The sequence below is a fragment of the Pogonomyrmex barbatus genome, unplaced genomic scaffold, assembly GCF_055798465.1.
Source record: "Pogonomyrmex barbatus isolate J1 unplaced genomic scaffold, ASM5579846v1 scaffold6, whole genome shotgun sequence".
NCBI lineage: Eukaryota > Metazoa > Arthropoda > Insecta > Hymenoptera > Formicidae > Pogonomyrmex > Pogonomyrmex barbatus.
Window position 1 is genome coordinate 5,529,365 of NW_028297160.1, and position 27,369 is coordinate 5,556,733.

At 36.0% G+C, this 27,369-nt stretch overlaps 3 protein-coding genes and 1 long non-coding RNA gene across 10 annotated transcripts in view; 2 read left to right on the forward strand and 2 right to left on the reverse strand.

Moving 5' to 3' along the window:
* Window positions 1–144: 144 nt before the first annotated feature.
* On the forward strand, window positions 145–1,524 carry LOC105424217 (uncharacterized). Its single transcript, XM_011634341.3, has 2 exons — window positions 145–564; window positions 665–1,524. The coding sequence occupies exons 1-2, from the start codon at window positions 535–537 to the stop codon at window positions 929–931; spliced, it is 297 nt and encodes a 98-aa protein (XP_011632643.2). The 5' UTR covers window positions 145–534; the 3' UTR covers window positions 932–1,524.
* On the reverse strand, window positions 1,441–3,205 carry LOC105424214 (pyrimidodiazepine synthase). Its single transcript, XM_011634340.3, has 5 exons — window positions 3,041–3,205; window positions 2,839–2,944; window positions 2,225–2,468; window positions 1,905–2,129; window positions 1,441–1,831 (listed from the first exon to the last, which is right to left on the reverse strand). Exons 1-5 carry the CDS (start codon window positions 3,063–3,065, stop codon window positions 1,709–1,711), a joined length of 723 nt encoding a protein of 240 aa, XP_011632642.2. The 5' UTR covers window positions 3,066–3,205; the 3' UTR covers window positions 1,441–1,708.
* On the forward strand, window positions 3,120–4,182 carry LOC105424216 (uncharacterized). Its single transcript, XR_967506.3, has 3 exons — window positions 3,120–3,257; window positions 3,733–3,898; window positions 3,992–4,182. It is a non-coding gene; the product is annotated as an uncharacterized LOC105424216 (long non-coding RNA).
* Window positions 4,183–6,430: 2,248 nt separating this feature from the next.
* Ets65A (DNA-binding protein D-ETS-3) overlaps window positions 6,431–27,369 on the reverse strand; it is a 55,202-nt gene continuing 34,263 nt past the window's right edge. For 6 of the 7 annotated variants that reach the window (XM_011634339.2, XM_025217567.2, XM_025217568.2 and 3 more), the window contains 4 exons: window positions 26,039–26,098; window positions 15,720–15,779; window positions 12,225–12,462; window positions 6,431–11,277 (listed from right to left, as the gene is read on the reverse strand). In XM_011634339.2, coding sequence (XP_011632641.1) covers window positions 10,941–11,277; window positions 12,225–12,462; window positions 15,720–15,779; window positions 26,039–26,098 — 695 coding nt within the window. In that variant the 3' untranslated portion in view covers window positions 6,431–10,940. The remainder of the gene's footprint in view (window positions 11,278–12,224; window positions 12,463–15,719; window positions 15,780–26,038; window positions 26,099–27,369) is intronic. The other variant, XM_089082764.1, reaches the window with a different exon arrangement.

Consider the following 27,369-nt stretch of genomic DNA (forward strand, 5'->3'; position numbering starts at 1 on the left):
AATAAATTAAACTGAGATTAAACTTAATCTAGATAGAAACAAACAAAAAAATTGTTATGTCCATTTCAAAGTAGATCGTATAAGCTGCGTTCTGATATACATTAGTATCGTATTGAAAATGTATAGTTTCTGTTACATATATTGTAGATTTTCAATACTGGCAGTGTATACCTGAAAGTAACCACGCTATTAATTTCGAACTTATTAAAACTTAAACCCCAATTGGAAATATCATAAATTAATTGAAATTTGATCGAGAGCTTTCGAAACAATTTCTTGTTCCTTTTTAATACTAATGATCATGATGCAGGCATATCTAGATGCGAACTGGAGTAATGTTTTGAATATGATGGCACTCCCGACTATATAATATGTACCATCAGTTTGCTCTCTTTAATTTATCTCCTCGCATGTGTGTGTCACATCTGTCAACAAGGATTATTACTCTGTGAGTGATTATTACTCTCAGAGTTTTTTTGCGAGTGTAATACCGAAGGTGGAAATTAGGTACACGTACATACCGGACTGTACACAATGACACGAAATGACACTATCATTAGCAAGGTATTGATAACGTTTTTAATAGCTTGTCCGGCTAACGTTTTTAATAGCTTGTCAAATGAAAATTGATCGTGAAATTACCTTAATCGTCCGTATATTTCAGATGGAACATGTGGAGGAGAGTCTGAAAGATACCCTGTACAGGGTCGAAGTAATTGAGAGAAAACTAAAGACGAAATTGCTTAATGCGAAAGATCGAGAGAAATTGGAGGGCGAATTAGAGGAAGTTAAGAAGGTTCTCAGGCGAAATGAAAAGGAATTGCAAAGCTTGAGGAAAGAAAATTCTAAATCTTTCATGATAACAGCGTGTTTGGTCTTTGTATGCTTCCTTTTTTATGGAATATATTTGATGATTTTCAAGAAAATCTAAAATAGGCATGTATATTTCGAAAATGTAATATTAATTTATCTATTTTTTTATAAGTTTTTTATACAACTATGAGAACATAGTTTACACTAATTGCCAATTGATGCACTAGATTTTATAAATATTTATGAATTCATTTTATAAACAAATTTGTAATACTTTTATTTTGATATCTTTTTTACTACAAATTATATAATATATACTCGTTGAATCAAATAAGATTGCTAATGTCATAACATCGAGATATTTAAATAGAATAGATGTAGTAATATGTATTATATCAATATATAAACATCACTATATATAAACACTAGGTTTATTTTTTACAATTAAAGTAATAAGTACTTTTATTATATATAAAATGAAATAGATATATGTTTAAAGTTTATAAGGAAAGTAAGAAAAGAATTTTAGTTTAGCTCAATGTAAAAAGAAGAAACAGGCCTACAATCACATGTATACTTGTTTCTAAAAATATATCTTTATATGTATATATTATAAAAACAAATGTATTTTTTTCTGTAAAAAAGATTTTTATTTTCATATGCTAACTAATATAACATTTAAAATAAATGCCTCTTTTATAAACTAGTTAATACACATGGTTTAGATATTAGGTTTAGATATTATACAATCAAATTTTTTTCTATTTATACATTTTTTAAATTTATATATATATATATATTTATATGGCTATATAAAATATAATTTGCTATGGTTGAAATAGTAAGATACGAGTGATATAACGCTTGAAGTTAAAATATCGCAAGATGGAATGGATCATATGAAATCATACTGAGGTGTCCCAGCTAAACGACTGCGTACATATTTGGCATGTATTTCAGTTTTTAGAAAGCTTTTTTTCACTACAGGATTGTCTTTCATGGCATCTATCCATTCAATCTATATTACATACAAATTGGTATTACGATATTATTTATGTGCAATCTGCTAATAACAATATTATAATAATTACCAATTGCAGGACAGAATTTTTTTGTATGGTAAATTGCTCCCCTTTTATTAATTTTAGTACATCTGCTCTTTCGTACCACGGCCATATCATATAATCTACCATACCGGGTTTTTTGCCTCCAAAGAAAGGAGTTTTCCTCTCTACCAATTCCCGATTAAAAAATTGTAAATCATTTAATACGTCATTGAACATATCTTGCGCTAATTCCGCTTCTAGATAAAGTGCCTGAAAGTTAAATATGATAAGATTAGAATAACATATTTGAGAATCATAGGTAGGTATATATAAATACTTTGAAACAAGATTTCAATAACAAATACCTTGTACATAGATGATATTACCGCATGAAATCTATCAATCAATAACTTATCCTGAGCTTTTGCCAACGGATTACTAGGAAATAACTTATTTTCAGGATAAGCTTCATCTAAATATTCAGCAATAATTAGGCTTTCATATAATGTTTTTCCTTCTTCCAGTTCGATACAAGGAACTTTATTAAGAGGACTCTTTTCTATCAACCAATTTGGTTTGTTTGTTAAATTTATATATACTACGTCGTACCTGAAAGCAAAGCATGTAGAAAAAGACATTACACAGAGAAACACATAAAATATAAAATCATTTGGTAATTATTGAGTAAATAGAAAATATTTTCTATAAGTTGAGATTTTTTTTTATTATAAAATGGATATTTTGTTAGATTAACATGTGTTATACATTTGAAAATAGGACAACATACAAAGTACGTAGAAATGTATAAAAATATTCAGAAAAATTATAACGTAAAACATATAAAAAAAATTTTTTTAATATTTAAAATATATATTAAAATTTAAAAAAATATACATCAACAAAAAATTTCGAATATGGTTTAATATTTCAGAAAAAAGGTTACGAATCAAAGAATAACTTGTTATGTGATCATGCTTACGGAATTTGTTTGGCATCCAATATCAGGTGTATCCTTTGCGCATATGGACAAAAACGCATACTGTATAGACGTATTTTGTCGGGCACGAGAGGCGGCAGTGCCGAATCTGAAAGAAGGAACACACATTGGTGAATTCTTATTTCTTTGCCAATCGCGCAATTCACATGAATCACGCAGAGAGATATAAATATTCTTCTAATACCGGTACTTAGATGTTTCGTGCTCATTTTAGTCCACGTATCCGATCGTATCTATGTCAGTAAATGTCTGTGCTTTCTAGACAACATTCGACATTTCCATTAGCCAGTGAGGAATAAATATCGATGACTTCCACACAAGCGAATGATTGTATTTGAGAGAAAGAGAAGAGAGAGAAAGAAAGAAAGAGAGAGGAATCATATGGAGCACGTCATCGCGGAGTACGTTGGCGCCTTCTATGTTCATTGACAACCATCCTTTTTTTCTATTAATTTCCTGAAAATATTGCTATTCGCTTCGTGCCATACTGCCATCGACGAGATAAAGAATTGTGGTTTTGCGAGAGAAAAAAATTTTTTTTATACTTATAATCTGGCCATAAGATTTTATCAATGGAATTCATGTCATAATTTATTACAAGAAGGAAGTTAATTGAAGAAATGTGCTCTTGTACTAAATATCTCGGATATTAGAAGTTCAAATTGTTTTCGAGTTTTGTTGAAATTTGAAAATCGATTTGAAAATCAAATATCTCTCTCATCCCTCATCCATGATATTTTAACTCTAGGTTTCGTGATTATTAACAAAGAGAAATGAAGATTATAGATATTATCGATCATCGATATAAATATAAAAATAATTTTATTAATCGTAAGTTTTCAAAACATTACTATATCATTTCACGTATATTTTCAGAATATTCTCAGGATATTCACGCTTACATTTCTTGTATATTCCAAATATGCAGGTTAATGACCGAATTTGTCTGTCGATGATATTGTTTGAGTAGTACGCAGTAAATCTCATCAGATGACGCTTCTATTATATAAAATTACAATTAGCTGATCCTAATAACAAATAGGTGAGCAAGAAAAATTGGTAGTTTCGAAATTTGAATTGTTTTTTGTGGTTTTTTTGTGATATCCGTAAAAATTAATCCGACCATTATTTCCAGATTGAGAAAGACTGGATAAATCTAAATACTCGAAGTTCGAATTCAATTGCAATGGAGACACATAAGGTAACATTTTTATGTTTTCAACACAACACGCGAATCGAACGATTTCAAGTAGATGCGTTAATATAATACGTTTATCTTTAATGACCATAAAATTTAATAAAATAGTGATGATTTATTCAGTCGAATCGCTTATAAAATAATTCAGTTAGTTTCTAATTTAATCTTTTCTTCTGTATGTTATATAACAAAAATTAATAATTCTATTTATAAAAAAATATTGTTTAATAAATTAATCATTGATTAAAATAATTAAAATTTCATCGAAATCAATCTAAATCGCATCTAAGAGATATTGCGTATGTTCTTTTTGTCTAATATAGTGTATCTTTGTATTTTTTTATATAAAAAAGATAAAGAATTATATAACGCATAAAAAATCTAAAAAAAGAATAATAGAATGCTAGCAATACTCAGTAAGACAGAATCCTTAATTTTATAATTATAATTAAAATTATAATTTTATAATTTTATTATTTTTTTGAATTTACATATACATTCACGATAACATACCCAACTATTTATTATTACTTTTATTAGCTTTGAATTGCAGCGGTTTAAAACAAAAAATTTTTTCTTTTAAATTTTTTCTTTTTCTTCTTAAGAGATTTAAAAAATACATTGATGATAGATCATCATTGATAATAGACATAGATCATCAGAAATGTGGGAAATTATTTATATTACCTAAATTATTAACCAAACATATGGAATTCATATATGAATCAATTACAAAGATGTAACATATAAAATGTCGAGAAAAATAGTCATTCAGAACTATAATTCTTAAATTATAAATTCCTCAAAATTTATTTGTGAAATTAAACGAGATTCTGTTTTACTTTTGCATTTCTGAAATATAGTTTTTGTAAAATCTTTTATTTATAATTGTTTATAATTCGAAAACTATTATTTTTTTACTTCATGCAAAGAAAAAATCAAATCTAAATCTAGATCAAATTTAGAATCTTTGTTAACAATTTTATATTAATAGTATGTAATTAACATAAAAAATTGCTTATCATAGTGATTTTGATTGGGACTTTTTCACAAAGGACGGATTTAATTAAATATCTAGCGCATACTTGATATATCTTAAATTTCATTTTTTATGACAGGATCAATAATTTCTTGTCGTAAATAAGAGTGAAAGATGGAACAACATTTTTTTGAGCATAAAATAGCACAGGGACATCAGCTTTCCTCTACGATACAGATGTATCAAGTGATCACAAAACATGAATGTTTGTCTCTCGTAAAATCTGGTACAATGTTACTCTTTCTCGCAAACAATTCGATTAATGAAGAGCAAACGGATGGCTCATTTTCTATGTTTTCTACGTCTTGTTCCCAACAAGACGTACTCCTTAACTTCGACACGATGCGTTATTACATCCGCTCGCGGTGCATCCGGATACTGGAGCAGCACACACAAGGGATGAGATACGGAGGGATGACGGTTGGAGAAGAGCGCGTATGTAAGTAGAGGTAGTGTTGATAGCGCTAACAGCGCCGAAGGAGAATACGCACGAAGGTAGAGTCGACGATGGTAAAATGGGTGTGGGGGTGGCGGGGTGTTGGATACAGCCGGAGCTCGTGGCGGCGAGTGGCGGTAACGGTGGTGATGACGGTAGTAGTGGTGGTGCACAAAATACGTATCAGATAGAGAGAGAAAGAAAAACGCAAAAGAGGGAGGAGAGAGGGAGGGAGAGAGGGAGAAAGAATGTAAATGTGTATGTGCACGTGTGTGAGAGGTAGAGAGCGAAGCGGAGGAAGATGTGGAGGAACGGCGCTGGCGCTGATTGGTAGCAGAATCGATTAGCCAAGCCGAGCTAAACCTCCGGCACCGCGGCATGGTTCGGCGTGGCGACGCCGCGAATTTCCCGAATGGGGGTTTCCCGTTGGGGCGGACCCCGCCGAACCCGGCGAACACCCCGGCCCTCTTCGCCATGGCAACCCGACCAATTCGCCAACCGCCGGCAACCAAGACTGACCTACCGTGTGTTCCTCGGCTTATTTTTCTCCTATCTGCCTCCTCTTCCCTCATTTTCCTCCTTCTCCTCCTCGTCCTTCTCCTCCTCTTCCATCGCACTACGACCGTTCTTTGTGTCTCCGCACCGTTCCCTTCGCGTTTCGTTAACGATCGTTCCTTTTTTTTTTTTCCTTTCCTGATTTCGTTTGCACACACGCGTTTATACGTATGTAACGCAAAGAGCGGGAGAGAGGAGAGCTGTAGAATTCCACTTTTTTCTCCGACTCCTCTTTGGTTGTGCCTTCCGTCCGTTTGGTTGTTTCCTCCCCTGCTCGCTCGCTCCTCTGTTCAGCTGTGTATGGTCAAGAAGGCGAACGCAAACGCATAGAGAAATAGGAGCCACATTGATTTTGCCGACGACTGATACAACCCCGTCGGCACGTTTAATTAGAACATGGCGACTTTAATACAAGCGCACGACAACAAGAACAACAACAGCGCTCCCCCCCCAATTTCCCGGGTGCGGTTCCTGCAATATTCTCAGCTCTATTCCGTTGTGCCTTCTTCAACTCCGCTATATCACGCTAGCAAAGTCCTTCGGCCTTCAATAGGGGGAGGGAGAGAAGGAGGGAGGGGGGGGATCGCTTATCTATCTAACCTAACGCGTTCTACGCTAGTGCCAGACATCCCTTCATTCATCCACCCATCCATCATTGTCATCGTCGTCATTGTATAGTCATCGAAGTTATTATTATTCACCTCCATTCTCGAAATCACGCCTGCTCGAGCACGCGCGCACACCTCACGCTTTACACACAAGTACACGTAATACGCACATACGCACGCAATCGTTTCTCCTCCACTCTTTCTCTCTCTCTCTCTCTCTCTCTCTCTCTCTCTCGTCGCATTCTCGCGCTAAGACTAAATTCTCTACACGCCTAAGCTACACATGAAAACACCCTATCTACATGAGCGCCCTTCGCGCTCGTGACCCGTCGGACCGATCCGGAAACCATCTCCTGGATAACGATCGTTCCCCGTCGCGGTGCCGATCGCACAATCGGTCCCACGGGCCGTTCCGAGGGCCGCGCTAATCGTTAAGGTTACTCTAGGAATGCTTAGGGCCACTTACGAGTAGTATGGTACAGTATACGTCTTAAGGAGTTACGCTTTTCTCCGACACACGAGGTACGCCTTTTTTTCTTCTTCCCGGGACGGATTGCCGACACGCGTCGATGAGGAAGTCGATGAGGAAGCGATTTTCGCGAAAGAAAATCGTATCGTTTCCTATTCTTCCGGTTGTCAAGCGCTTATGCTCTTTAACATCTTTAACATTCGCAGTTTTTCAAGACTTTTAAACGTTTTTAAACGTTTAGACTATTGAAAAAGAAATTAATCGTTATGTTAGATAAAAGTTTGCATATTGTCATGGCAATATTTACGGCTGATCAATATAATCTGATGTAAGTGTAGGGATGGAATCAAGTTCAATATTTATGTTTAATATTTAAAAATCCATGTCAAATTCAACAAGTATTTCAAATTATATTTTCTAGAATTCGAGTAATATTCATAAGAAAATAATATTTCATATAATATTTCAAAATAATATTTCAAATAATATTTCAATATTAATATTTAAGAAATAATTGATCCCGTAGTTATTTTAAAATTTTAGAATGAGTACTTGTAGAATTTTCGAAATATATTTATAAGCAGTTTTTATCATAAAGAATTTTTTACAAGTAATACTCAAATTCTAAAAATAAAGTTGTTATACACACACCACACACACACACACACACACACACAAACACACACACACACACACACACACACACACATTAATTGTTTAATCATTAACAATGCATAAATTTACATCTCTGCAAAGTATAATGAACTCTGCACCATCATTTATTTGTTAAAACATTTTATTTTTTATTAAACTGCGTTTTGATTTAATATGTTAAATATCAATCAAATAATAACATTTTTTTCTTCCTTAAGAAAGCTACTGGTAATATGCACAACTTTTTCTAACTTTTTCAAAAAAATCATGATGTTAAACGATGGAAAAAAGTTCAGAGTGTTCAATGATATTTTTCTACATTATATCTTCTTGTAGGGTGGTTCTTCCGGAAATAGATCATGTTTCGAATTACGAATTTGCGCTGTTTGATCAGGATCGAATTCGGTTTCGGCAATCCACCCTTCGTCTCGATATGGGTAGAGCGGCCACATATTTCACGCGATTCTAAAAAGGATGGGAGTAAGAGTTCGATTCTGATTGCGTGTGCCGTCAATTGATATGACTTAAACGTTGTACTTTTTGGATTATCGTCTACATCCCACGATGACGGATGATGCGAATACACGGTTAACGCGGTTTCGTTGTAAAATTACGTCAAAGGAACGAGCGATTCACGCTTAAGCAAGCACCGACATGTTGACGATTATGTTGTACAAATATTATAACGTTCGATGATCGTTTCCTGCACGCCCATCGCTCGATTTGTCTCTATGTAGCGTCTCTACCCATTTCTTCACGTAACAAATAAGTTAAAAGACTTTATGATACACGTGTTAGCCTTGGTCTGAATCGAACATGAGTACATTCTGCGAACGAACAGTCGCGAGACCCCGTTTGAAATCGTGACTCGTTAATCGAGTGGTGACACACGTTTCGATTTTAATGTACACATGCCCGATTTAATCCAACCGTAATCCAAACGCCGACGATGCTCGCGGAATCCCGTCGGTTCCTTATTTCGCGTACGAATTCACGTTTCCTTGGACCAAACGATTTCGCATGCTCAATTTACCGTCATGCGATTGTGTACTTCGCTCTCAGAATAGGATTCTCGCAAATGATAGAAGTGTGCACACTTCGCTAAAGAAAAAGCAAAACGTTAAACGTTATGACTAGATAAGATGACAAACGACGTCGATGAAGGGAAACTGATATTGGAAAAAAACAACGTTTATATATATGTATATATGTAACAAGTTTTAAACTACATAGTGTCACTTAACACGCTACTAATCGTAAATTATAAGGAAGCTAATTTTCTTTGGTATAGATATTTGGCAAAGAATCATTGAGACTGACGCTCGTGTTAAACGCAAGCTTTCGAATTTTTAAGATTTCCTCCAAGAATGCGCGTGTATTTTCTGCGGTAACGGTAAACAGATTCATGCGAATTTTCTCACGGATGCACACCCTGTACTAACGTAATGCATTATTACTGTATGTACAATGTTCTTACAATAATCTTTTTTTTTTCTTTTTTTTGGGGGGGGCGCACCCCGTCGACCGCGAATCAAAATCCGTAGTGTCAATCCGTAGTGTAATCAATATGCAGGGTCGCTTCTGTACATAGGCGACGAATGATCACCGATTGAGATGTTTAGGTATTGCACCAAAAAATTTGTGATGGTATATTGCACATTTTGCTCGGATTACTGCAAGATCTAGATAATTTGATCTGTCCAAACACGTCTTGACTAGGTTGACGTTCTTCACGTAAATATGCATGTCTCACTTCTAATTATTTAACAAATAAATGAGAAGAAACTTTCGCATTATGCGAATAAAACTGGAAAAGCTATTATTTGATTTCTTTGTCATAAGCAGAGAATACGAATAAAAAACATTAACAGAGAAAAATATTAAATATCGAGATATTTAGGAAGAAATCTGTCTCTTCATTAAATTTTTTTTCATCTCTGCTTCAACAAAACATACTTTGATTATTAAAATGTTTGTTGAAAGTTTCTTAATAAAGAATTTGTGTTTTTTTTTTATAATAAATTCTGTGTATATGTCATTGAACGAATGTCTACGTCATTTGGATTTTTTGTCATCCGTTACTGCTTACGTGATTGTCATACGTTACTATTTACGTACGATTATAAAGCCTATATCACTACTTGCGATCCGACATTGACTTATAGTTGTATATAACTACTCGTCCGTGTTGGTTACAATGCAAAACGTATTTTTTTTTTAATTCGATATAGATTTATTTATAAGTGGCCTGTGCAAAAGTTAAATTTTTATAATTGCCAACTGCATTTCGGAAAATGTATATATAATATAACTTGATAATTAAGTTTTTCCAGAAACTTTAGTTAGCTTCGAATGTGAACTCACTCATTTAAATTAATGTTATCTCTTTCACAAAGTAGGTTTCTTCTGTGTTATAAACATCCCACATTTCCATGTTTAGAAGCACTCTTGAAACTTCAATTGAGATGTGTACCTAGTAGAGATGTCAGTTGAAAGTTCTTTCAACTCGACAAACGTTTGTATCACTGAGACGATAGCACGTGCTATTGTTTCTTTCTTCTGCGTTCTTCTCCTTTAACAATTTAATCCCTTAATTAAGTTTAATATTTGAAAGTTTTCTGCTTTTTTAATTATTACTTGACACTTTCGACGAAGTCAAGAGATTAAATAAATTTATTACTGAACACACGTTGAATATTATCGAAACGAAATAAATATCAAATATGACAGATTAATTGCATATTTAATCGTGTTTCTCTTGAAATGCAGTTTCAAGGGAAAGAGAGCACCAGGAAGTTAATCATCAGACCACTTATTCTGTCTCGCGTTTATTTCGGATCGTTCGAAATATGACAGTTGCTTTAAAATCCATTACGAAAGGATAATGTCGCGAGCAAGTACGCGGTATGGACAGATTCGTGCAAATACCTGAAACAATGTGCGGTCCGAGCCTGCGGGGGCGGGATGGGGGGCGCAATTTATGATTTCACATTGCCGCCGACGGCAACGGTGGCGACGGCGACGGTGGCGGATGCGGTTCCGTACTTTTTTCTTGTTTTTTTTTTTTTTTTTTTTTTTTTCTTTCAACGCGGCGTGCCCAGGGCACCCCAGTGCTCGGCGGCGGGTCATGCGTAATGCGGATAGGTGCCGAGATGAGGTGGCACGTGTCCGGAGGCCGTGTGATGGCCGGCATACAAGTTTGCGCCCGGGCTCGTCGACCAGTAGCTCGATGCCGATTGGAAGAGGCCGCCGGGAACGGAAACCGAGACCGACGCCGCCGGCGGCGGCATCAGGTTCAACTTGGCGTGGCCGTAGCCGGACATGAAGAGCTCGCTCTGGTATTTGTACGCCGCCGGATCGGCCGCCGCCGGCTGCGTCGCGGCTGCCAGACCCTGGAAATCGAACTTATACGCGTACCTCTTGCCGTGCACCTTCGTCATGATGTTCTTGTCGTAGTAGTACCTGCAAACAGACCGGATGCTACATTCAGATTTTCTCCACACTCAGCGATGATAGGTCTGTAGCGATGATAGATTTGCAGGGGGAGTTTTGAAGCTAATATTGTTGGGAACTTCTCATAAAAAAAAATTTGCGCCCGGAGATACATTTAAATTTTGAAGATCCTTTGACATCCACCAAAATTTTTAACTCTTTTTCATTAATTTCATCAACTTACTGATAAATCCGTCATTAATATTAAAGGTTATATATAGTTCATTTTATAAAAAGTAAAATTGAGATTGAAACTATGAATTTTAAAGAGTGACTTAAAAATTTGTTCAAATAATCATGTTAGAAATTATGATTTCAATTTTAATACAATTATTTAATATAATATTGCAATGTATTATAAATTAAAAAATATTAATTACTGTTTGATTATCGTCGAAATAATAAATATCATATTCTTTCTTGATCTGTATATATTGGTTCTTAATTGTTTTACTATTTATATATTTTATATATTTTAGTTAAAAAGGATTTTGAACTCAATTCGGAGTTTTCAAAATTCTACCATTAAAAATAAGTTCACTTGCTTGTTCGAGAGTTCTTATATAGCGGGAAAAAAGGGACGTCAAAAAGAGCAATCGCGTAATATAATCAGTGGATCTGATGGAAAAATAATAGCCGCGTCTACCAGTCAGTCTGACTGTCGGTGATTGAAATTTCTCCCTCGTCCGCCACCCCCTAAATCCTGATGACACCAACACATGCACACGTGCGCGCGAGCAAACGCGCGAATGTTCGGAACGTTTATGTGCCCAATGAATTTACTTTCTCCCCGAAACTTCGTCAAAACATAAATAATGGTCCGTTAATGGCTTTTCCATTTGACGTTCGCGAAAAACGCGCCGTCGTTGCGACGTGAGCGTCGCGTAGTCGGCGGAAGAGACCATCCTAAAACTCACCTCAGAGCCCTCGATAATTTGTCGTAATTCATATTAGGTTTGGACTTTCTCTCGCCCCATCGTCTCGCCACCTCGTCGGGATCGGTCAACTTAAATTCGCCATTGGTTCCTTCCCACGTGATGCACGCGGCATTACTGGAGTCCGATAGAAGCTCGAGTAGAAACTGCCAGAGCTGTATTTGACCGGAACCAGAGCTCGCGAGCCGACTACTCGTCGCCCCGAACATTTGGTAGGGATCTGTGGGCCATAACAAATTTAACACATTGCGTCGCCACAAGTCTCATATTTAATTATTACATTTCTTGGATATAATTCCGGATATTTTATTCTCAACTATTTTATTCTCAACTAACAAATCTAGTACCAAGGTGGTATATGTGGTATATGTTGCGACTACTTTCGTTCATTTCAAAACATTATATTGCTGCAACAGTAATGATTGCATAAGGGTAAAATGCTTGCGTGATTAGTGCCAATAAACATAAACTCCGTTTTCACACTGTGAGTGAGCGCGAATGATGAAATTTTTCGCAGTTTCACGTAGGATATACCTATCCATTACACGGTTGTTTTTCAAGAGCTCCCATATCACCCTTTAAAAGCTTTACAATGCGTCATCACCGACGCTCGCCGCCGCTCAGACGCGAAGGGCTCTACAGCTATACAAAAGAACATAATCGCAACCCCACAATAGAATAGAATTCATTTGGATCATAATAATTTCAATTTGAGAAACTGCCGTCGGAGTGGTTCAAAGGGCGGCACGAGTGTCTTCTAAGCTTTTCGGAGGTTCAAACGAGCAACTCGATATATCGATTTTTTCGTTGCAGAAATGCATTTTCGTTTACAGAATTGTAATATAGGACATAGGACTTAATTTGGAAATGAAAGAGATAATTTCTTTTAATTTATAGCTGTCCAAGATTTTATTTTTTTAAATACTAAGTATGAAGTATAGCAAGTATCTTATATAATTGTAAAAATTTTATTTTTAAAATTATATATAATTTTGATTCCATCCATTTCTAAAAAAGGCATTTTTGAATAGCCGATATTCAAATGTATCGAAGTTGTTATTGTCGTTTTTCCATGATGCTAATTGATTTCTCATTGCACTTCTTCATTGCTTACTTCGTAAACGGTTGTCATCGTGAAAATCGTTTTGACAGTTATGTTGTAACAGAAGGTTAATAATGTAACAGTATTATATAGTTTTTGCTCTTTTTGTTTAAAAAGATAAATAGCGTACGCGCAGCGCACGTAAAGAAATAAAAAAAGTTAATAAATAAATAAATAAAATAGCAAGAATATAAGCAACAAGAATAAACAAAAAGAGAAAATTTAATAAAGTTGAGAAGAACGATTGTAAACATTAAATAACCATTTAAAAAGTAAAACAATAATTAATTCGAGTTTCAGGAATATAATTGTAATCAATTATAGATATAATATATATTTGTAAAGTATATAAATAAATTATAAGTTATAAGTATGTAATATTATAATTATACAAATGGCGACGTTTCATTACGTTTTTTTATGCATATTTTCTTGCATAGATTTTAATATTTTTTTATTAATGATTTTTCTTTATATTACAATTTATTATAGATTTTTTTCTTATTTGTCATTATAGATATATGTGTAAGGTATTCTATATTCAATAATACATTTTAATATTTTTTGAACGATTTTAATTTTTAAAGAAAAATCTTTCATATAAAAATAATAGAGTTTCAAGAAAGTCACATGATTATAATATTGATTTATTTACAGATGACACCACTGTCGAAATATTTTTATGATCGTCATTTTTGTAAATGGAATTATATATATATATATATATTTTTTTTGTTATGTAGTATGATTCCTCTATTTATTTTGAATAAAAAAATATTAAAGTATAAATGTCAAAAAATCAATAGTTTATGAGATATTTTATATTTTATTCTGGTATATTTGAATACCCTCTATATATATATATATATATATATATATATATATATATATATATGATATGTATTATGATAAAAATATATATATATATTATGTATATTCAACATAAACATTTACGGAACGCGAAATGAAGAAGATTCGTCACATGTCTCTTGTCACATGTTTCTATACGTCTATTTTTTGAGAAGTTATAGCATTTTAAAAATCCGCACGTGTGCACCATAAAAAAACGTCACGAATTTTGGCTTGGATATTCACATTTTGGACATTTTGTCTTTCCAAAAAAGTGTGAAAACATATCATTTATCGAATAGATCATGATTGATATTGTCAACATTTTCTTAATAATGTAACAGTATTATATAATTTTTACTCCTTCTATTTAAAAAAAATAAATAGCACGCGTAGCGTCAGTCTATAATGTTTAGTTTGTTTAAAAAGAATAAAAATACGAAAAGGAATTTATGAATAGCAATAATAAATTAAGACTTGATGATTAGAAATTGTGAATTAATAATGGGTCTAATTAATATATGTGTGTGTGTGTGTGTATGAAGGTACTTAGCAATTTCTCATAAAAAAGAAGACAGACTTTCTAACGAGGAGGGTAAACGTACCGATTTAATGACTGACGATCTGAAAGATCGAAGAGGAGTACTGACACGGGAACTCCAAGACGAACCCCATAAAAATATAAGTCGAGCGATTATGGGATGGGGACAGACGCGGATGATGGGGATGGATTCGGAATTGCCGGACCTCAAAGGTCGTTTCGCCCGATGAATCCGCTGAATGCGTGCCGGAGTGATCGCCTTTCGATCGAACGGTAATTCACTTACAAGTTAATAATGGGAAGGGGCGCGGTACACCCATTTATCTACCGGGAACGAGGGAACTGACGGGAGAAATACTGGGATGCGACTACGCCCAAGGATTCGAAGCTCTTTTCTCATCGCTTCGCGATTCGAAACTCCAAGGAATCGATGATGCGCGAAGTAACAGTGACCTTGTTTGATTATCGCGTAGATAAATTCCTTTTCAGGTAAAAAGGGACCTTGTTCCTTCACTTCTACGTTTAGGTAATTTCGGATTTATTTAATCCGTACATCCGTAATCTATAATCCATAACAAAAACGTAACACGTAATTTGCTAGCTGATATAATATAGAAAATATAAACTGAAAATCAGGATTATACTATAAAATTACAATGTTTTATTTTTACAGAAAAAATTATAAATTATATATAATGATATAGTAATTGTTTTATATTTTATAATTATAAAAAAAATGCCTGAATTAAATATTGAAGATCTCATATTTTAGAAGCTTAAGCTTTATTTATAGACCGATATGGGTATGCGATTTTTTTAGCAACAGATATCTACTGCAAGATATCTCTGTAGATATTTTAATTAAATTAATTCGCCAAGAAATTAATTCGCCAAGAACCTTATCTTTGACCAGAATTTATTTTAGATTGGGTCATGTAAAAGAAATAGCGCTTTAACTTCTCAAAAATATCTACCTACTACATACCAGGCTGCCTGAGATGGCTGTGCGTGTCCAGTGCTGTCTTTGACAAGCTGCTTCCATAGCCTGGAACAAGATATTTAGCATCCATGCATTACTCCGCATTAAAATTTCATATAAAAAAATATATCTAAGACGAAGAAAATATATCTAATAAGAAGATATATCTATATATCAAAACAATTTCTTTTTTTTTTTGTAAAGGAAATGGAGGAAGATCTGAGTTTGCGTAAAATAAATAAAATATGCAGTTCATTCGAATTTCTGCCCGAGCTGCTTCTATCAGTAGTACGGATATTTTCGTAATTATCTGTCGGAGAAGATGCCAGATTATTTCCGGACACTTTCGCATAGCCTCGATGTCGCTCGCGGTGGATCGAGAATGCCTCGATCGTGGGAGACGGCGCGCGAGAAAGTCGTCGGTCCGAAGATGAAAAAGCGCAAACTCGGTCGAGCGTTAGAATCCGTTAGAGAGGATTTCCGTGTAGGCAAACACACGGGGCTGAGTGTTCTACGTGTACGTTTCTCTCCCTGTTCGTTTCGTCGCCATGTCGCCCCCGACACATAGGCCTCTTCTCTTCGTCTTATCACACGAATTCTCTTTTCGCGCTTCTCCGAAAGCCCGGCGGTCACGTTCACGCACGGACATGTGCAATCTGTTTAAGGGCACAATGCCTCTTAATTTCAGTTCGTTATACGCTCACAAAGGTCAGTCAACTGGCTCTTCGTTACTCGAAAATGGGTGGATTCGTGATTGTTTCCAAATTGGCTTGAAGATCGTTACGTCATTAACACGCATTTCATATATTCGCAATTTTTCTTGAGTTCACCAATTTCCAATTTCCAAGTTTTAAAGTTATGCATTTTGTAAAAACATTTTTATACATTTTTTGCTATACCATTTTATTTCTAAATAAAGCACACAAGGATCATATATGTAATTTTCTAGATAAACAACTGGAAATTAATCTATAATGTTTTATTTTTAATAGCATTAGGATGGTATTTTCATACATTTAAATTTTCTACTTGAATATGCGTTTTTATTTAAAAGAAAATTAGAACATTTCGATGGGTATTCAATGTTTTTCAATTTTTTGTGAAATCGAAAAAAAAATTAAGTTCGAAAAATTATAAAAATTCTCATATTTCTCTTTATATTTTCACGAATACATGTCGATTATGAAGACTAATGTGAACGAGCGTTACGATAGTTATAGCTTACAATATTACTCAATTTTCTGTGAGGTCGAATAAATTAAGTTTGGAAAAAATTATAAAAATTCTCACTTTATTACATTTTTACGAATGTATGTCGAATGTGAGGACTAATGCGAACGACTTCCCCTATGACAATAGACCTTTTAACAACGGCTATGATAGAACGTCGCGTCGGAATGTAGCGAGCCCCACGGGGCAGATGCTGCCTTTAAATAGCAGTTGGTGTCCGCCGTGTTAAACAATCTGATTTCGCCTCTGATTGGGAAGCGGGTACGTCCTTGGACGAGGGTGCCGACTAGTCGGGGATGATGTTCCCGGGTCTCCACGAGTCGTAGGGTCCGCCGCAATCAGTGTAGCCGCGGGGCTTCGAGCCGTCTCTAACGCAAACTTCGACACTGCGATCGAGATACCATCGACAGCACGTATAGCTGATGTCAACGACGATGGCTCCATCAAATTTTTTATATAGATTATGGACGGTGCGAGCTCTGTTGGATTATCTAAATCCGTTAATCAATGTCATCTTCGAGCGTGATTTACGCTCAATGGAGGAATAGAAATTGGGAACAGAAATAAATAAATTAAATTTTGGAAATAAAAATTGAGAACAAAGCTTAATGTAATGCACAATGGATATAAAGAATAAATATAAATATGGTTATATTTTATATTTACTTATTTTATATTTAATTATACTTATTTTATATTTAATTATTCTTATAAGTTTAAAATGTTTCGTATTTATTTCTCATGGATTCTTCATGGATTTTTCGATAAATTTAGAATCAATTTTTCTTGAAAACAAAAACGATATCAAAGATATTGAAATCCTCAATTTGTGAATAATTGAAACTTAAGAAACTTTTTAAGATATTTTAAATAATTTTTATACTAAGTATAAAAAAATTCTTAAAAATTTGTATCTTTTCACTTCAAATTTCAAATGAATTCTACATTTGTTCAAGGATTATTTCTTATTTCTAGATTTAATCATAGAAATGAAAAGCTTTTGAGAAATGAACTTTTTTTGATTAGAATTTGTTATGAAATAAATTTTAAGTATAGATTTTCTGAGTAGCTTGTTTGCTCTTATAATCAAATATCCGCTTGAATTCCTCAGAAAACGCGTCATCGAGGGGAAGGTAACTCACGCGAAAATTTTGTTACGCATTGTTTTTGCAGATCGATTTTGTGTACAGCATCGTGATTTGTTTCGCGTCACCTCGAATCGATGAACGTGCAATCCATTGTCGCGAGTATATCTGCGCATTCACGAGCAATTACGCGGGGCGGGGTAATCCCGTTAGGTAACATGCAGCCTTCTCGAGGGAGGATCAAAGAACCCGTCGTCATTCCGTGCTACTGCACTCTTTGGTAGTCTCGGACGCGTACAATGCCACTTTCGATGTCGCGACGCCGAAAAGACGAGGGTACCATGGCCTCTCCACGCGACTTTGGCGAAACTTTGGGCGCGTTCCAGCAAACACACCGATGCGCCACAAGACGAAGTTCTTTCATGTGTTCGATCATTTCTATTGTATCGTTCCGCCACGCTAATTTCGAGATGTCGCTGACCGAAAGCTGCGGATTTGCATCCAAATCGCTTGAATATTTTAAAAGTTCGTATTCTCGGCACGGGTAAGGGTAGGAGAAAGAGACCGAACGTTTCGTGATATTATTTTATAAACTTTCGAAAGTAGAACAATTAATGCCATTTTTAGTTGAGAAAAGAACATATTACCTATAGCCTTAATCTGAAATATCCTTGATATCAAGTTCTAATATCTCAAGTTAGGTAGAGTGAGTGCAATTTTATTAGTATATGTGCAGAAAATAATAATAAGCTACATGCCGATCGTACCATTCTGAAAGCACAAATATTATACAAAAATAATTAAAATAAAAAAAAAATCTCGAAATTTGTGTTAGAAGTATCTCCAATCATCCGTCTCCCGTACTCTCGCCAGTCAATACACCTGTCAATACGCCTGTCAGATCGTAGCCTAGATCCATAATCTTAAATGATGGTGGTCTTAAGTGATACAGACTCATACACAGCTGTTTCGGGTGGCAGATCTATCTCGGACATAAATCACATTGCCGTGCGGTGCGTAATAATGAGTAAGTGAGCGTAACGCCGCAAGCTCGAAGCTCAGCGAGCGGAGCGAGTTGCTCATACGAGCTACGCAGTGGGGTAGGAAAAGTTACACCTACACGCAGGGGCAAAGATCCTGCATGCAGGATGAAGTTCAGGCTTCGCATTTTTTTCGCGTCGTTCCCGCTGGCGTTCCGCCGAGCTCGTCGGAAATGTGCCGTGGAACGCGAATGTTTTTTTCGCGTAGCTTTTAATCGTCGTAGCGAGATCGCGTGCATTTACGTTCTTATTATACATGAAAAATTTTTGGGCTATTTTTAAAAGTTAAAAGCATATAAGATTGAAATAAAAGATCATTGAAAAATACTTATGGAATATCTTTGTTAGTTTGATATATCATAACGATATACTTAAGAATTTTATACAAATCTTCCTATCGCGTCATCCGTTATGGATTAAGAATTCTGAATGTAAGTCACGTCGTTATGATTGTTCGTGACGCACATGACACACAAAAATATCTGAAGTGGGTACCACGTATCGACTAACTGTCCAGTAAATTGCCTTCTAAAAAGCGGAAGTCGCAGTTGTTAAATGAGGCTTTCTCAAGAAGTTGGAACGCGCGGGCGATTCGTGCCCCATGATGGAACTAACATGTTTTTGTTTCGTCTGATAAGGGCAGGCGTAGCAAAAGTTATTTGTAAGAGCGAGCTGCGTAGCGCGGAAAGAAAATTAATCGTTTCCTAATTATCGCATAGCGTGAATATAGTGCCGGCTCGGCGGGAAAAAAGATTCTTGTCTTCTTGACTTCGAGTTCCCTCGCACGATACGAGCGACCCGCTCGTATTGTTTATTATATTTTTCATGTATCCACGCGAACTCTTGGCGCAATCTCTCAACAGAAATTCTTTCTCTCTTATCGCGTTTCTTAGAAAAGGAACGTGTTTATTTAAAAGCATATAAAAGAAAGAGAGATGTTAAAATGTACAAAAGATAAAATAAATTATTGAATGTACAAGAATGTAATGTTGCAAAATGATTTGTAACCTATTTACATTTCTGGAATGATTCCCGACAAGACTTTTACTTCGATTCAACTCTTGATTTACAAATCTGTTTATTGACGTTTTTGTAAAAAAAAAAAAAAAAAAAAAAAAAAACGGATTCGAAAGTGAATCTATAAAATAAAAGTTACATCTCGTATGGAATGGGAAGAAAGTTAAAAAAAAATACTTCATATCTTATTTTCATTTTCAGTGAAAAGGAGGAATTTCCAGTAGGAAGTTCAGTTTGGACGTTTCTTTCATTTCTCAGTTAACTTTAAGCGGATGTTAATCGACGTTTAAATCGACGTTGACGGACGGACGGATTCGATTCATGGCTCCTCGACGAAATCGGCTACTTTTTGCGCGTGTAGGCGATAGACGTTCGACTGGGCACGGTTAAAGTGGAAACGCAATCCCTGCACCCCAACAAGGAATCAGAGATGAATGCGAGCCGATATGGGGGGAGAGTCCCGAACGCAGGCAGCCATGCGTGAACGTGTCACGCATAGGCACGTGTCCGTGTATGTACTACCGAAAGACATAATGCGAACGGCGACAGCGACTCCGACGACGTGTCCCGCAACCCCTGCAATATGCTACGGACGTTTCTTCCGCGCGATTCCAATTTACCCGGCCTTGTATCGCGCCGGGGATATAACAGTCCAACCGAGATAAAGTGTACTTCGCCGCCGCAGCGAACGCGTTTTTCCACAATGCGGAAAGATCACGCGACTCGTGCCAGATTAGCATGCAATCAGATAGCATTTCAAACTTTGCCATCGAAATTTTTTTCCTCGTAAATATAGCACCTGTAAATTTGTACTCGTACCTTGCAAATCGTTCCATGAATTTTTCACTCGCGTGCAATCAATATTTTATAATTAATTATTTATTTTAATATACGTTCACGTACTTATTTGTAAGGTGTATACTTGGTGTACATACGTATCTAATCAGTTAACAACTAATTGCTATATCAAGAAATTAGACTACGGCAATTAAGTCAGCATGGAACAATGACGTTTTCCTATATAGAATACATTTAGAAAAAACGCCCAAAACGAGTGCCCAAATAAATTTTTTTTTTTAAGTAGTACTGAAATATAAATCGCGCATCATCGTCGAATCGACACCCCCTTTCATCCGAGGAAAAGAGAGAGGAGGCAAGAGGATATCCCGCTTACTTTTCCTCATTCTTATCGTCGTAAATCTGACGGCGCGAATGCGCTGGTCACGCGCCGTTTCCCAGTGACTTGTTGCCCACGATCCATATCCCCCAGGGACAGCTTCGCTCCCGCGACCCTGCGGGATTCGTGGACCAGTGGAAGCCGTGCCAGCGAGATCCGGTCGCCTGCTCTTCCTGCCTGGGGTTCCGGCCGCCCCATACTCTGGATACGTTAGAATCCGCGTCCCGAATTTTTACGAATTTTACGAAATTCTCACGATTTCGAAATCCATTCTTGCACGAATTCTCAATGTTGATCTTATCGATACTGATCGATTCTACATGTAGCCAATCGATTTTCTATCCCTCTCTACATCGTAGTACTAATTATAATCGCTATAGAGCGGAAATATTTAATTATTTGTTGTAAATTGCTAATTATTCTAGCGATTACTAATTGTCGAATAATCTGTTTTCTTTTAAAAAAACATGTTATAATCGAATATAATTACAAGCAGAATATAATTAAAAAATAAATTTGAGAATTCATTTCTAATGCTTTTTTTGCAAAAAATTATTCATTTAAATCTTCAAATCTCTGCTTTGGAATAGAGATCATGTATAATGAATTCTAATTGGATGCGGACACTTAAAAAATGTATAACAATAATTTTCATTATACATATTTCTGTCGAGATCATTCGTTCCGTCCTAACTTGTCAAGAAAGTTTCCACGTACGCCAGAAATTTGATTAGATATCTGAAGAACTAGATATCTGAAAGGCATTGAAAAGATCGTCTTAGATCGTCTTTAGACATATTTTGAACTTTGCACTATTGGGATATCCTAATTGTACTTTCTAGAGCGTCAATCACCTCATACATATTTTAAGGGAAGCAAACTCAGAATTGGATAATGGGGGGAAGGGAGGGGGGAAGGGAACGGCGAGATGGTTACCTATGGTGTCGAGGATAGTCACGCCATACGCGATCGGGCGCGTGAGCGAATTGCCGAGGCACGCGCCGCTCCGGAGTACGTAATTATCATAGGGAGGTTGCCCTCAGACACACATACATACACATACATACGTAGGGGGTCGAGGGGTCGGTCGACTCGGGTCAGGAAGTCACGCGAGGCGCACTAGGGAGCGGAAGGGCAGCAGCGTCGACGGTGGTAGGAGGAGAAAGAGAGAGTGCTTTTATTGTTCTACGAGTCGTCTTAAAGTCGCTTTTCCTGGCCAGTGGGCAGACCCGCTGAAATCCCCGGTTGTGGTGGTCGATAACGCGACGTGACGTTTCTCGACGGACGCGCGAGCGCGTCTCGACAATTCTCGACAATCGACCCGCTGAGGTTTATGTTACTTTCGCGATGTACGCCACGGATATCTAAACCGCAGCGCAATGGGAGGAGCCGCACTCGTTCGGATGTTGTATGCTCGTTTTATCGAGTCAATTAGACCGAATTTTTTTCCCATTTATTATAAAGAAGTCGAAAATAGATACGTACAAAGTTCCTCAGTCTTAAATTAAACTTTAAGCTCTCACTTTTCGTGAGAAAGAATAGGTGTTGATGATATTATATTTTGTCCAAACAGAAGCAATATTAGATTCCTATAAAATCTAAAATTTAATTATAAAAGAATGAGCACAAAAAAAATTTTGTTAAAGTAACAATTTAAATACAGATCTGAGAATTATTTTCATTTGGCTTTTTCAGAAATTTCAGCAAAACTATTTTTTCCATGTGCTTGTTTCTTTTTTTTTTTTTTTTTTTTTTTATAAAAGGAAAATCGCTCGAATGAGAGAATTGATTCGATATATATATATATTGATGCTATACTTAATATCTTTCCTAACTGAGATAGCAAAATCAAAATCAAATATAATGACATTTAAGCTATTCTTTCCATAGTAACAAACCCAAATGGAGATCTATCCAAAGAAATATAAAATTTTCAGGTGATGAATTAACAGCTCATGATGACATCACAGATAATTAAACTTCGGACGGTTCACGCGATAATACTTTTTTGATCACTTCGATTTTAGATTGGATCGCGTGGAAACAGTACAACGCCTCAGTGCGCATTTTGGTACGGAAAGGTTACATGAGCATGACCTGCTTCGGGACATGGAACAACTTTAGGCTACCAAGCACGCGAGCAACATTAATACTCGAATTACATTTCACAGATATATCTCTAATGTGTTAATTCATGGGTGTCAGTTCATCATTGTTCTTGCATGATATTACGGAATATTGCAAGTAAATTGGAAAATAATTTGCATTAGAATGCGTCGCTTAGAGAGCAATTCGCTGAATTTTCTCTCGCATACGAGATGCAAGATATCTTTTTGAATTTTAAATTTCCAAACTTAAATTCTTGTTCAATTATTATGCACGAAACATCATAGGAATCTCGTCGAGATATTATTAATACGAAGATATACATAGAAATAGAATTTACATGATATGCATAAATTGCGTGACAAATAAATTTCAGAATTTAAAACGTTTAAAGCTATTTTAATTAGCTTTAAAGTAATAGTAATTCTTTTGAATCAAATTTATATTTATACACTTTATGCGCGATAAAATCTCGCAAGCTTCTTTTGATTGTCCTTTGCACAATAATTATTTAACGAATCTCTTGAAACTGCACACGGTAACCCGCAGTCGGAGGTCGCTATACGAGGAGACAAGCTTGTAATTTCAATTTCACGCGGTCCGAAAGACCACAAAGTGCCCTCAGGTCAACACGCGTCACGTCACGTAATTTCATGAATCTCGGCGATGACGACGATGTCGCGCGTTCCCTTTGGCGTCGTGGTGCAAAGCGCAAACCGAGTCAAAGGCGACCCTATGCCTGTCAAGATCAGAGAACGCTGCTGGTGCACGCCATTCGAAAATGCCCTCGAGCTCACACCGCGTTAAAATGACTTGGGTGTGCGTTGTCGCGGGAAATACCTGAAAATTAAACTTCCAGAGCACACGGAGCAGGTGAAGAAAAAGCCCAAAGAGTTCCTTCCCAGCGGCGAATTTTTCCAAAAATAACTTAATTCGCGAAAATTCTTCTAATTACCACAACTCGCAAAATTTAATTATCAATTCTGCATCTTTTCGAATAATTTATACAGCTTTGATAAAATGTGCCTTAAAATGAAAATCAAAAAGAAGCCAAATTTTCCTTCGCATCATTCTCCTATAAAAGATTTGATAAAAGATAAATTGAATCTAATTTAAGGCATATAACGTGGAGATATAGATATTAAATCAGGTTCTTTGTTATAAATTCTTTTCTGGCGTGAAACGGCGATCGATTTTACGCGGCAATTTTACAAGATTATTTCAAGACTTTGTTATTTACGTAACATTCTTTACTCGCAATTAAAATGCAAATGTTATCTGGTTAATCTGTACGTGGTCTGTTGTGTATGTCGCGTTAAATTACGCTGTAAGTCCCAGTGCTGAGGTGAGATATGACAGATTGCACGAATCGCGAATGCAATTCTGAACAGGACAAGGACAAGATGGATACTGATGGTGCCAACGGGTTCGTATGTTCAAAGGTAAGACTTTTACGTCGTTCCGCACCACGGAGGTGATCTCGAGCAGCGGTAGCGCCGTTGTAACCTGGTTGGTGGCGGCCAGGAGCCGTTTATAACAAAGATGCCTGCGGGCAGAGCTCTGTGATCTCCGCGAGATGATTGTGCCAGAATCGGTGTTGGCGTCCACACAGGGTGGGACTGTTCTTCGGCGTTACACCACCGTGCGGGCAGGCGTCTCTACATAGCCCCCGGGGCTTGCTCTCTGCCACCCTCTCTCTTCCTCTCTGTCGCTTGCTCGCTCTCCGACAAAGGGGCCGCGGTTCAACGCGCCACAAAGCACCCGGGACGCCACCTACACCCACACCAACACCCACATCCTCTACGCGTCTGCACGCACAAAGCTCGCTCGAACACCCGAAGCGTCGCGACGCGTGAACTTGCACCCAGCGGCGTCGAAACTCACCCTTTAGGTATACGTAGCGTCTAGCGAACCGAAAACGAAGAAAAAGAAACCTTGCCCCCCCCCTTCCCTTCCTTCTCCCTTTCAACTAAAGGGTGGCTTCTGCCAGGAGGGACGGAGGGCACGCATAACGCTCGCGAAAGTTCAGAAGCTCCAAACCAGGAGTACTTGACTGATTCGACGATGGAAAGTTAATCGGAGAGACATAAAAAAATAACGTCCAATTGTTAACTGTCAGTAAGTAATTAAAGTTAGAATAAGAGTATAAAATTGTTTTGCTAAAAAATGGAATCTTGCGGCCTAATGTGATGCTAATATCTTTGTTTTTATATTAATATGAAAAATTATACATATATACATATTTAAATTTTCCTATTAAATTTTATAGTTTTATAGTTGAGATGTGCTTACATAATTCGAAAAGTTTTATTTTTATGATTTATTTAAAAAAGATACAGAAAACGCGAAAAATAATTATCACTTAACATTATGTCATAATATCAAGGTGCCTTCTACAATTATATATAGCAAGAGGCGATATATTATATTTTCAAGATTAATATAATTGCATTTTTTAACATTTTGTAAATTATTACATAGATACTATCTGAGTCAACATGCTAAATGCACCTTTGTTATTTTATCTTAAAATATAAAATATGATTTTATATTTTTACTCTGGGCTCAAGATGATATCAAAATTCTCGTGTAATCAAATAAAGTTGCCCTCACATTTCCTCCTCTTGATATTATTAGATACCTAAATAAATGCAGATAAATGAGACTCACCCTGACCAGGTGCCGGCGACGTGGCGTGGCTCCAGCCTCCCTTGTAAGAGCTGCCAGCATCTAAAAGAGAGGACATCATTTTTCAATCGTTTCTTCTTACTCGTGATGCAAAATTCACGATTTGCCACAGCGCAACGTTGGAAATCTACGGTTTATCGATCCGCACGAACGGCAGATATTTCGTGATCCGGCCGGATTGTGATTACATTATTTTTTGAGGTCACGTCGCACAGTGGCGCGGTCGAATATCGTCCGCAATTACCGGTTAATCGGTTCGAGGAATCGCGAGAAGCCATAAAGTATATCTGATTGAAAGTGCTATCGTGGCAGCAGCCTCGATTGGAGGAGAAAAAAACCGCGGTTCTTCTGCTTCGCAAAATCTTTACGACTGTTTAACGGCTCCGGCCGTTCCTGCATGAGCACGATGTAAAACGCATACGAGAAAATCCACGTATACGCGTTGTGGATGCGTATATCATCTTCGAAATCGTTTCTCGATACGGATGGATATGATGGCGATAAATACAGCTGGAGCTATTTGCATTCAAAGTTGCATTTGAAAAGTTTTCGCTCGCTAGAAATCTAATCATTTAAATTCTTTATAAAATAACTTGCTATAATTTTTCAATTGCAAGTAGAAGATGAAACATTTTTTTTAAATTACGATCTACGATAAAGTTTACGGAAAAAATATTAAAAAATCAGATTTTCCAGAAAACGTAGAATAATGTTTATATATCGTGTATATGATTTAAAACATATGACGTAAAATAAAGTCTGAAAAAAAAACGTAAGATAGATGAAAACTTACTTTTGGTACGATTAAAATTATAATATAATTTTTTATAAGATTGAAAGAATATAATATGACTTTTAATGATTAAGAATATAACGCGTACGTCTTATGCCCATTTTTGCTAATGTAGATTAATCTTAATCTCTTTTTAATTTACTTTCTTAAACCTAAGAATTGAAAAAAAGATAAAAAGAAATTAAATCGGAATTAAAAGCAATTTACATCGACTAAAATGATTAAACAATCAAATCATCATATTATGATGAAATTAAATCAATATTTTCGAATTAGTATTCTCGATATTTCTTTGTGTCACACATTTTTCTATCTGTCTCATATTCAATTTTACAATTATAGCAACTTATTTCTTTTATTCTGAAAAATATCTTTGTCTATATTTTCTCCTTTCTGGATCTACTTTTTCGACAATCGTCGGAGTCGAACAATATATTCGCGCAAGACGGATTAAACAAACATGGAATTATTTGTAACACGTGCTCGCAGTAGCGAGCGGCAGTGTTATATTCGCCGTCGG